This window comes from Neofelis nebulosa, chromosome 1 (genome assembly GCF_028018385.1).
Source record: "Neofelis nebulosa isolate mNeoNeb1 chromosome 1, mNeoNeb1.pri, whole genome shotgun sequence".
NCBI classification, from domain to species: domain Eukaryota; kingdom Metazoa; phylum Chordata; class Mammalia; order Carnivora; family Felidae; genus Neofelis; species Neofelis nebulosa.
In genome coordinates, this window is record NC_080782.1 from 219,098,384 (window position 1) to 219,111,050 (window position 12,667).

General features: G+C 40.9%; 1 protein-coding gene across 1 annotated transcript in view; it reads right to left on the reverse strand.

The window, feature by feature from the left end:
* CPB2 (carboxypeptidase B2) overlaps positions 1-12,667 on the reverse strand; it is a 49,958-nt gene that overhangs the window by 17,476 nt on the left and 19,815 nt on the right. The window contains exons 5-7 of the mRNA XM_058685174.1: positions 10,979-11,080; positions 7,936-8,040; positions 508-618 (exon numbers count right to left, since the gene is read on the reverse strand). Of these exons, the coding sequence (XP_058541157.1) occupies positions 508-618; positions 7,936-8,040; positions 10,979-11,080 (318 nt within the window). The remainder of the gene's footprint in view (positions 1-507; positions 619-7,935; positions 8,041-10,978; positions 11,081-12,667) is intronic.

The window sequence follows — 12,667 nt, forward strand, 5'->3', positions numbered from 1 at the left end:
AAATATACCTAAACCAATCACAATATATTGGCCTTAACTGGATCCTGAATCAAAGAAAATTTTTCTAAAAAAGTTATGAAACAATTGCAAATTTAAATTTGATTGGACATTTTCTGATATTCAGTATTGTTAATTTTTAGGTACAATTGTACTGTGTTTTTTTTAAGACCTATTTTAGAGATGCATCCTGAAATATTTTTGCTGAAATCATATGGTATCTGAGTTTTGTTTCAAAATAATATGAATAAGGTAGAATTGGGTTGGGGATATAGACAAGAAAATATTGGCCATGAGCTGATTATTGACGAAGTTGTGTGGTAGGTACAGAGGAATTTACTATACAATTATTCCCACTCATATGTTTGAAGTTGTCCATAATAAGAATTTAAAGATATTTATATCTTAAATAAAACCATTGTGCCAAGATCCAGGATTCTATGAATAATTCGATCGGTGCATCCTTTATCCCCAACTAGGGCGTGTTTTGTTTTCTTTGCCTTTACCTACCTTTTTCCATGTGAAGTCATAACCATCCACATTAACTACCGGCATCACATAGAAATCCATTTGTGTCAGAAGACTGGTGTATAGGGTTTCTTTCCCATAGAATTGAGTTACCTACAAATTAAACCAAGTATGTTTAATAACATCTCTCTTAAGTCCTTCTAAACTTAGTCTGTTTCCTTTATGCATTATATTTTTTTAAAACGTCATTTCGTATGTTTAGATTTGCATCTTTAACTTTCAGGAAGAATATTAATTCCTTGACAAGTCTGAACTCAGGGCACTAGACTGCCAAATGGTGGCGAATGCCTTGGATAGGGGACAAATGGTCCTCTTATTTATTGGAGGGAGAAAATAGCACTGTATATTTTCTAAAATTTTCTTCTTCAAGAAACATAGAATTCTACCTTAGATGTAATTCCATTCCTTTTTCAATAATCCATATATCAATCAGAGTTTAAACTAACTTTGTCTTATGCCCAGATATGACTACATAGTTTCTACTTTGTCCTTATAACTTGGGGAGTCAAAATGTTCATTTTAATTCTTTCAACAAATCTATGAAACACGCATTCAAACCCTCACTTACCCATTCTGTTTGGAGTCCTGCTTATTGGACAAAAAGCTCCAGAGCTAATATGGATCATCTGTCAGAACCTAATACTCCCCCTTTGACAATCACTAATCAACTTCCTATCTCTGTGGATTTACCCATTCTAGGTATTTCATATAAATGGAATCATCAAATGCATGGCCTTTGTGTCTGGCTTCTGTCACTTGGCATAATGCTTGCAAGATTTGTCCATTTTGTAGCATGAGTCAGTATTTCATTCCTCTTCACTGCTGAATGATGTCCCATTATAAGGATATTCCACATTATTTTATCTACTCAGAGGTCGATGGGCACACTTTTTGACTATTATGAATAATGATGCATGAACATCTGTAAACAAATGTGTCAGCTTCTCTTGGGTGTGTACCTACTAGTGGAATTGCTAGGTCACATGCTAATTCAATGCCTAACCTTTCAAGGAACTGCCCAACTGTAAAATAGTGGCTGCACTGTTTTACGATCCCAACAGCAATGAATGAGGGTTCTAATTTTTCCACAGCCTTACCAACACTTGTGATTATCCTTTTTGAACTTTAGCCATCCTGGTGGGTCGGAAGTGATATGTCCTTGTGGTTGTAATTTGCATTTCTCTAGTGACTGATGATGTTGAATACCTTCTCATATGCTTACTGGCCATTTGTATATGGCGAGTTATCTTTTCAGATATTTTGCCCAATTTTAAATTGGACTATATGTCATTTTATTGTTTATTTGTAAACATTCTTTATATATTTTGGATACAAGTCCCTTATCATATATGTGATTTGCAAAAATTTCCCTCGGTTATATGGGTTGTCTTTGCACTTTCTTGATGACATTCTTTGAAAAGCACAGAGGTTTTTGATTTTGGTACAGCCCTTTTTATCTCTTTTGTCCTTTGTTGTTTATGCTTTTGGTGTCATATCTAATGAATAATCGCCAGAAGGCACAAAGATTGACTACTTCTATGTTTTCTTCTAAGAATTTTGTAATTTTGCCTTTTAAATTTAGGTCTCTGACCCATTTTGAGTTAATATTTGCACTTGGTATGAGGTAGGGGTCCAAGTTCATTCTTTTGCATGTGGATAGCTCCTCGTTCCAGCAAAGGATGCCTTTTTTGACCTTTCACAAAGGTGCCATCTGGACTAGTGGTAGGCTTGCTTGGGTGCATTTAAAGAAGATGAGGGTGCAGAATAAATGGGAATTGGTGATCTGAAGAGTAGCAGCAGGACGAAACCAGGACCTCGGGGGAGAGGTGTAGAAAAAGGAAAGACAGAGGGAAACTGGCATTAAGGGGACTTCTCAATGCCTACCCATAAAAGGAGAAGTGAACCCTAACGGGAGGGTGAGCTGAATGGATCGGCTAGGTAAGGTTAGAGCACCCTCAGGACTTTGGATATTTTCCTGATTGGCTAAAGGGTGAGGCTGGGTTGTACCTGGTATTGGGCAAACCTGTGTTCTTTTCTAGGCATTGTGTGAATTAAGGGCAGCGTTCCATAGATACAGAGAAATCTAAGAAATATTCTCACTTAACCTTGTAAATGATGTTATACTCATTAAGATATTTTCAGATTTGACATCTACCCAGTTATTTATATGTCAAAAGCATACAGTCTAGGCATATAATCATATCATTGAAGTAATTTAACCTCTAGATTTCTATAAGCCTTGTAACATGACTTACTAGATCAACTGTGTTTAAAGACATGACGTTTTAAAATAACACTTCAACCGAGTGTAACGTATTTATTCATCTAATAATTTATTATCAATTTGTGATTTGTGTATCCTGGGGCTCTCCAGTGAGTTTTCATGGTATTTTATAAAGATATATACAGTCATGGTTTTATATTTAGCGAATGAATCACTCTTAATGAGGTAGGTGGCTGAAGACAAAACACACACAAAAGACAACAAATAAATATTTGTCAAAGGGATGGTTTACCAACAAGATAAGTAGCAAAGTTGAACTCACTGTCCTAGTATAAAAACAAGACAAGAAGAAAGAGGGTACCAGAGGACAGCACAAGAATGAGAGATTAGGGGTGGGAAATAAAGGCTTGACTGATTCCTATTAGTTTGACCTCTGGCAGATAATTACTCACTTCTTTTTTCCTGAGGTACACCAAAGTTTTGTCCTTATTATGGTCCTCAACAACAACAACACCTGCCAAAAAATTCACCAATAGCCACTTGACAGAATAAATTAGTCCAAAAAGGCATATAAGATGGTATGAATGGAAGATTTTCTTAATTTTTTTTTTTAATTTTAGAGAGAGAGAGAGCAAGAGCGGGGGGAGAGGGACAGAGGGAGAGAGAGAGAATCCCAAGCAGGCTGCACGCTCAGCCTGGAGCCTGATGTGGGTCTCATTCCCATGACCCTGGGATCACAACCCAAGTGGAAATCAAGAGTTGGACACTTAACCGACTGAGCCACCCAGGAGCCCCTATGAACGGAAGATTTAAAAATAAACTGTTACTCCTGCTACCAGTAGAAATACAGCAAAGAGCTTAAGTCCCAGTTTTTCTGCAATGGCAACAAAGTATTTAGCACAATGGTAGGTACTCTCTGAACCCGAGAGCTGTATTTCAGCCTAAAGCTGAAGCATTAATTTAAATTTTAAATGGTACAAGAGATGTTGAGTGCTGATTCTGTGGACCAAACAATATACTGAGTTTTACTGTAACAACAACAAACACTGACTTTAGAGATTATCTTTGTCCTTAACAAGCTGATAAAACTGTTAGGTTGGAAAGGAAACAGCAAGAATTCAATGCTATAAGTACAATAATAATTTCAGGATGTACAAGGTGGCTCAGAAGAAGGAGAGTTAATTTTTCAGGTATTTGGTGTTAGAATTTCTGAAGAGCAGATTGAGGGGACAAGACATTCAGGATACGGGTGAATGGGTGGTGAGCAGGTGTGAGGAATGACAGAAACAGAAGGATTGGAAATTAAGAAGTCAGATTGTTAAGTGGCTCCTCCTATCCTTCCTGGCCACCTGTCCTCAGCCATATTTTGGATCTAAAGGTCAGGGAGAGAATTAGTTTTGAGATCCGAGGAAAGCCATGGGAGAAGTTTACTGACACAGAGTTGAGATTAGGTTTAGTGATGTCGAGTTCAAGTTTCTGAGATTATTCACTAGCTAGATCTCGCACATGGACTTTAAATTCACTCAGAAGGACAGTAAGAATCGGAGAGGAATAAAGAATTGTGAGCCAGGTTCCAGGGAGTTATCTGGAGGCCATTAGATGACAGTAAAAAGAAAACTCAAGAGTGGTTCAATCAGATCAGATCGCGAATTCGGGGGAAAAGGCAGTGACTGCAGATGATTTCCCCGCTGTCTGAAAGCAGAGGGTGACTCTGAAATCTTTCCATAAGCCAAAATGGGATAAAGTGAAGAGTATCCCCTACTTTCCCAGCACTTTTACATCAGCACCTGTTTTTGCTTACTACAAGAAGGAGAGTTTTTGCTTTTATGAAAAAAGCCATCACCATCCTAATGCAGGTCTTTCATAAAAGTGAATGGCATAATGCGAACTTTAGGAAAGCAGGGGACACCTGTAGCACGACAGGAGAATGTCGATCCGCTCTTCTGGTCCCTTGGCACATGGAGATACGAAAGAAAGAGGAGGCTGTCTCCTTGATGGAGTTTCTATGAAGCAGTGCCCTTCACAAGTCACGTGTCAGCTAAGGTAAGGGGCAGCAGAAGGAAATCTGCGGAGGCCATAAGGTTGCAGGGTGCCCACTTTGTGTGCAGCTACGTGAGCATTCTCCTGGGCAGAGGTTCACAGGGAGGCTAGCACTGAGAAAAGCCAGCTGGCAGACAAAATGCTAAGCAAGGTGCGATGCCCCATACGTGTTCCTTGGGCTCCTATGACGGGCCAGGCGGGTGCTTGTCATGCCCGAGCTAGCCTTGGCCCTGCCTTTGCAGAAGTGGAAGGGATCTAAAATTGGTCTCTAGAGGATGAATGAGAGGCATAGAAAGAAATGACTGGCCTCAGGCTCCCCAAAGTGTAGAGTAATGGGTTTCTCCTAAGCTGAGACTGCACCACACTGAGAGAAAAGAGTAAGAGAGTACGATGTATATATATGTATATATATATATATATATATATATATATATATATATGATGAGAGTAAGAGAGTAAGAGTAAGAGAGTACGATGTATATATATATGTGTATATATATATATATATACACATATATATATATACACACACACACATATGCGTGTGTGTGTGTGTGTGTGTGTGTGTGTTGGTCTCTGCCCCACACCCACTCTGGCTCCTGGCACAGACCTTGTAATGCCCTGAATGATAAGAGCAATGAAGGCATCTTTTGTTCTAGTATTTGGTCCTTGACCTCAGTTCCTGACACAGAGCTTTGAAATCCCTTGAAATTTCCTGGGTGATAGCAGCGTCTTTTGTTCTCACGAGGTGATTCTTGGAGGGCTCCCGGCAGGAGCCTCATCAACAGAAAGACCAAGCCGTGATTAGGAACTTGGAGGTTCCAGCCCCAACCATATCCTCCAGGAAGGGGAGTGGGATTAGAAATTGAGTTAATGATCTCTCATGCCTACAAGGTGAAGCCTCTATAAAAACCCCAAAGATGAGGGGGTCAGGGAGCTTCGGGGCTGGTGAACACGTGGAAAGTTCTAGGAGAGGGGTTCACCTGGAGAGGGCCGGGAAGCTCCATGCCCCTTCCCACAGACCTTATCCTATGCATCTCTTCTACCTAGGTGTTCATCTGTATCTTTTATGACATCCTTTTATAATAAGCTGGCAAACAAGAAGTAACCTGTTCCTCTGAGTTCCCTCAGCTACTCTAGCCAAATGAAGCAAACCTAGGGAGGAGGTGGTGGGAACCTTTGACTTAGAGCTGATCAGTCAGAAGCGCGGATAACAGCCTGGACTTTCAACTGGCATCTGAAGGGTGACGGGGGGGGGGGGGGGGGCGGGGAGGGGGTGGCGGCTGAGCCCTCACCCTGTGGGATCTGACTCAGTCTCCAGGCAGACAGTGTCAGAAGTGAGTTACATTGTCGGACACCCAGCTGGTGTCACAGAATTGCCTGGGATGGAGAAAGTCCCCATGCATCTGGTGTCAGAAGTGTTGTGCGTGTGGTAGTCGTACAAGAAGAAAGGAGAAACACAGGAACGGTGTAGGTTTTCTTTATAGAGACTTAAAAGCTAAGACTTCCCTTTGTCTTTGAGTTCTTTACTTTTTAAGTATAAAATCTGCCACCACAAAAATCTGAAAGCTAAGGATTTCATTTTTCCTTCTACAGTTGTTAGAATCATTACGAAGGGCAGATGATCTAGATTAGTTTTAGGCAGGCAAGGATGCAGCTTCTTAAATGTCCATTACCAAGAGTTTATTGAACTGTGTTGCCTTGGGCTACAAAAATCAGCCTCATGTTTGTCGGGACAAAATACTTGACTGTAAGGTTTTGGAGCCGTATCTTATTTCCCATGGTATCTCCAGAGTCTGGAACCTCATAGGCAGTTTATAAATATTTGTGGAATAAATACTTTAATCTTACAAAGATTCAGCAATTGGGGGTGGGTGGAGGAGAGCATGTGTAATAGGAGACAAGAGATGTCAATCGGGGAGGGATGACAAGTAGGGACAGCTTCACCAATATGAATTAGCCTTTCTTTCTGGTCCTTTCCAGGTTCAGTGATGGAAGGAAAAGAAGCGTGCTTTCCTGCTTGCTTTGCACGTTTCTTCCTCCACTAACTGCTGCTTCATTCATTACCCAAAAGGAATAAACCACCCAAGTTGAGGAAGGATCACTAAATGACTGAGCTGTGTTAACGATCTAGTCCATTGAGAACTATCTTCATTTGGTCAGGGCGGTACCAGTGGTGGCTGGGAACTTTCCAGAAGGCTCAGGGAGGCTGCAGCTCCCATCAGAGGGTAAGAGCAGATGGTGAGGCAAAGGAAGAGAGGTAGAGGTGTTGTATCTGACAAGACCCAGTGGAGGCAGAAATATTTTCACTTTTGATGTACGTCATGGGTTAAGACAGATCAATGGAAGTGACTATCTTTTGATTTTTTTTTTAAACAAATCTATTTTGTGTGGCTGTATCCCTGTGAATACAGAGGCAATCACCATTAGCAGAAGGACACATATTTTAAGTTAGTTTTCCAGTGGTAACGGCTCTTTGTATAAATCAATATAGAGAACATTTATGCCCATTTTATGGGAGCTGAAGCATAATTTTTACTGTATTCATTTATTATACAGCTTTATAGCCATTATAATTTTTGGTTTTATGCCATACTCTTTGTCTTATATATGGTTTTTTTGCTGCCAAGGCCTCCTTCAGGGACAAAATCTCCCATTATAACATATGAGAAAATAGGATCTGCTCTGTAATGTTGTACTTCATGTTCAATTTCCAAGGGCAGAATACAGCAAAGATGTCTGGATTATTCAAATCAGAAGAGTAAGAAATTAATTGGGACTCAATTTAGGTAATTGCTTTAGTTCTTTCTTCTACTTAGTAAACATACTACAATTGCAAAATAATTCTTAATTATTTTCCAGTGTTTAGCCCTAGCCAGAAATACAGGAAGAAAAAGGTAGACAATCTTTAGGGTGATTTAAATGCTTGAAGTTACAGTTCCCAAACTTAAAAATATGCACAAAAGTCACCTGGGTAGCTTGTGGAATTTGTAGATTACCAAACCTCACCACCAGAGAGTTGAAGGCAAGAATCCTAGGATGTGACCTGGGAAAATGCATTTCATAAATAGCCCAGCAGATTCTGACACAGGTCGTCTTGGGCCACGAATTGAGAAACCCTAGTGTAAGAGAATGTGAATACTTACATAGCCTATGAACCACAAGCAGAAAGCAGGAGAGATCCATTCTCTGGCATGGATTCCACAGTCAATCCATATGGCATTTTTGGCTGTTTGTTCTTTTCTAGAAACCTGCCCAAGGAAAACCAACAACAATAACAAGAAACTTCAGGAAAATAATTTCCATCTATGTAGTGCTCGCGTTTAATTCTTTCAACAAATCTATGAAACACGCATTGTTCTCTGCATTCCTTTGAGGATTTTCAAGGGACATTAAAAGCTGGTGTAACTAAAAGAGACTAGTTAAGTTCACGTAGCTGGTGAGAGGCAGGACTGAGGTTTCAGTCAGGACTTCTGATTTCAAGTCCTCTTTGTTCCTCCACAATTACTTGTCATTCCACAGGGTAGAAAGGGTGGAAGGCAGAAGGGTAGAAATAAAGACCAGAACACTAGTATTTCAGGCTGTACCTTGACACATCCGTGGGGTAAAGGGGTGTGTACAAGGTGGGCAGCTTTCTGTGGGACACTAGTACAAAGAAAGATGGGGAAAGGGAAGCCAGTGATGGGGTACCTAGGTGGCTCAGTCAGTTAAGCCTCTGACTTTGACTTCAGCCGAGGTCATGATCTCACGGTTCATGAGTTTGCACCCTGCATCGGTCTCTGTGAAGACAGCTCAGAGCCTGGAGCCTGCTTCGGATTCCGATTCTATGTCTCCCCCTCTGTCTGCCCCTCCCCCACTCATGCTATGTCTCTCCCTGTCTCTCAAAAGTAAATACATGTTAAAAAAAATTCTTTTTTAAAGATAAAGGGAAGCTAGTGATGCCAAAGACAAACTTGGACTCCCTGACCACTTTCCCCAGGGTGCATACTTTTTACATATAGACTATTCCCCTATTTCACACAAAAAGAAGCATACATCTAAGTTCACACAAAATTATTACCACCAGGTCGAGGGACAGAGACCTTGCTCTGATTCATGGTATAGGGAGCTAGCGCAAGCTGCCAATTCTGGAATCAGAACTCCCAATTTGCCCTCAGTGATAGACTTTGGTGTCTTCAGAAGTATTCCAAAAACAGCTCCAAACAAAATGAATCATGGTTCATTTGCTTTTAAAAATTAGTCCCCATGCAATTTTAGGGTATGGAAGGGAGAAGAGTGTCATTAAGATTAAGCAAATATGCGGAGTTGAAATTTCAAAACAAGAAAAGGAGAGAGTTACATTTTTATTGCCAGGGGGGTCTGGGTGGCTCAGTGAGTTAAGCATCGAACTTCAGCTCAGGTCGTGATCTCATGGTTCATGGGTTCGAGCACCGCATAGGGCTCTGTGCTGACAGCTCAGAGCCTGGAGCTTGCTTTGGATTCTGTGTCTCCCTATCTCTCTGTCCCTTCCCCACTGGCTTGCTGTCTCTCTGTCAAAAATAAATAAACATTAAAAAAATTTAAAAAAAAATTTTATTGCCATCTATAGCCCTCAAAGAGGCTTTGTTCTTAACTAACCTGGAGCTAGTGATAATGCAGTAAGAAAGCAAGGGAGAAAGTCCAACGGCATTGACCGCAAAGAGAGAAATAGTACAAAGAGAACTTTCTAGCAAATTTAACCTACTCGATTTAAAGGAAAACCTTGGGTTGTCTGGACTAGTTGCCTGACTCAACTCTCTACCTGTGCCAAGCAAACTCTCTTGGTACCAGTCCCGATGCTGGAAAGATGAAGGAACCCCAAAGACTTCCAGCGTGTGCACACCCTTGGTCAAGTAAGACTGGGACTGAGGCATGCGGGAAGCATGGTATTCCAACATATAAATCTAGGACCCAGAAACACAAGTCCTAAAGAGTACACACAACATGTCTGAAGGCAAATGTCATGGGTGTGTATACCACAATTACATGGATCCAATCGGATCGACCAACTCAGCTGCCAGGAGGACCCAACATTTCATATGTCTGCCTTGAGTCTCTACTGTAGGTACTTGCCAAAACAGATGAAAACCCAGAAACCCCAACTCAAAATCTTAACTTGAGATGACAAAGACGCTCACCTATCACAATTTAGATAGGTAATGGTGGGAAACTCTATGTAAATTAAATGTTATTAAATCCAATGTAATTTCCTAATGCTTAATTTTTTTGTCTAGACCTTCTTTTTAATTATTTTTTGAGGAAGGGTTAGGGGGAACAGCTAAAACAAACAAACAAAAAAGAAATGCAGAATTAGAAATTAACAGGCAGGAATTAGTATGATTTCATGGCTCCCAAAAATTCTTTCTGTGGCCATAGTCGCTGACCTTTACTAAGACCAATTTATTCAACTAAAAATAAATAACCAAATGGACAGCGATTGGAGCAGAAGTTATCACATTAGTCCTACTGCCCAGGCCCCCGACATAGCCCTGGTTCCTATCCTTCCCTTGGTGTGGTTGTTAAGCTGTTTCTTTGGTTCCAAAAACTACATCCGGGTCAATTCAATGTTTGTCTAACAACAGATTCCTCTGTATTTGTTTCCTCCTAAGTAAGGCAGTCAGAGGTGCTGGTGGTACTGGTGGTAAGTAAATAACAGACTTGAGAAAAATAATCCAGACGACTCCCTTATTTTATGAAGGTAGCCACTGAAGCTCAGGAAGGGGTGGGGGCCAGAAGGGCAGGGAAGATGGGTGATGGACACTGAGGAGGGCACTTGTTGGGATGAGCACTGGGTATTGTATGTAAGCGATGAATCACAGGAATCTACTCCCGAAGCCAAGAGCACACTGTATACACTGCATGCTCGCTAACTTGATAATAAATTATATTTTAAAAAAGGAGAAAAAAATAAATGGCTTATCTATGTCACATAAACAGAGAGAGTGGATTCTGAAAATAGGCTTTTCACTATCCCATCCATCCTGCATTAGTAAAGGAAAAAATGTAAGGGTAATAACTAATCCCCAAATAGCTGGATATTAAAACCGAGGAAGACCCACAATACAAATATTTCCATAGCTCAAAGAAAAATATGCAAGTTATAACAAGCACCATTGGAGAAGTAACACATTCTCCAAAGTGGATAGATCAGCGACTGCCCCCACAGCATACCTTTAAAACATAAAGTGGGTACTTCTCGTATGAGGATCCAATGTGGATTTTTTCAACCATATCAGGATAGTTTTCAGTTATAACTTCAATCCAAGAATAGATCTATCAAAGCAGAAACCAGCAGTCAGTCGCAGAACAAGTTCAAAGCATTTTCCTGGCCCAAGGAAGGAGACCATTTCATCAAGGTAAGGTGATCCCTTTAAAACCTTTGCATAAGGAAAAAATAAGGAACAAAAACAGTTGGGGCAGGGTGTTTCTTCTGCTGTTTTGGAAAATAGATAAAATTAAAGTTTTGAAAGATATCAAGGGTTAGAGAAAGAGTAGAAAAGGACTGAAAAACTTAGCACAAAGTAGGAAAAGTTAATCTTAAAAAAATTTTTTTTAAATATTTATTTTTGAGAGAGAGACAGAGACAGAGACAGAGGGTGAGTGGGGGAGGGGCAGAGAGAGGGAGACACAGAATCATAGCAGCTCCAGGCTCTGAGCTGACAGCACATGATGTGATTCGGGGCTGGAACTCACGAACTATGAGATTATGACCTGAGCTGAAGTCAGACACTTAACCAACTGAGCCACCCAGGCACCCTGAAAAAGTTAATCTTTAAAGTGTATCTCCTGAAAGTGATTTTTAAAGGCTCATTACATTGAATCCCTGCCTCCATGTGTGAAATCTTTCCCATTCATTCATGAGTTCACATTTATACAGAACCTTTTGTTATTTTTTTAATATTCATTTTTATTTTTTTTAATTTTTATTTATTTTTGAGAGAGAGAGAGAGAGAGAGAGGAACAGAGAGAGAGGGAGACAGAGAATCTGAAGAAAGCTCCAGGCTGAGTTGTCAGTACAGAGCCTGACATGGGGCTTGAACTCACAAACCGTGAGATCATGACCTGAGCCAAAGTCAGACACCTAACCGAATGAGCCACCCAGACGCCCCTAAGAACAGTAACCTAAAGAGGCCCTGGGCACTGTCTTTGTACAGGATAAATCGCCGTTGTTCCCCACTAGAGATCTGTGCACTCACAACAAGATGTGTAAAATGATAGGAGGCAGGGGTGAGGACAATCTGCAGGAAAAATAGTCTCTCGTTTGATTCAGGACCTTTCTCCTGGCTGCAAGTCTAGTGGTGTTTGTGATTCTGTCCAGATTACAGTGGAAGGAAGAGACAAAAACTCCCGGACCTGACTTTAGGCTAGTGTCCACTTCAAATCAGGGTTTGAATGACGGAACTCGGTCATGTTTGCAGACCAACTTCTCAGGGGCCATGCTTGTATTTGTATACCTTCTGCAATGGGAGCGACCAACCCTTGGCCCTATTTCTGGGACCTTATCTAGAGGTAATTTCAAGTTGACGGGACCTGGAGCACCGTGGATCCTCTCCAAGTAGCGTAACTAGGGTAAGTGGTCCTGTGCTGGGGATTAAGATGCTCTCCGAAGGCCCACCTGTCACCAAATACCAATGCTGTCCATGCCTGCAGTGTTGGGCATCTAACCGTCAGAGATTTCCTCGCTGGGCCTTTGTTTTGTTTAACATGCTACTCTTCTAAGGCATGAGTGCACCTGAGACAACTACTACACGAAACTATTTTGTGTTTCAGTATTAATGGTTCGGTACATTTCCTCCAACCAGGGAGGCTGTGTTGTGTGAAGGCAGCTTTACAGGAAGCTGTTCATCTCACAATCTAATC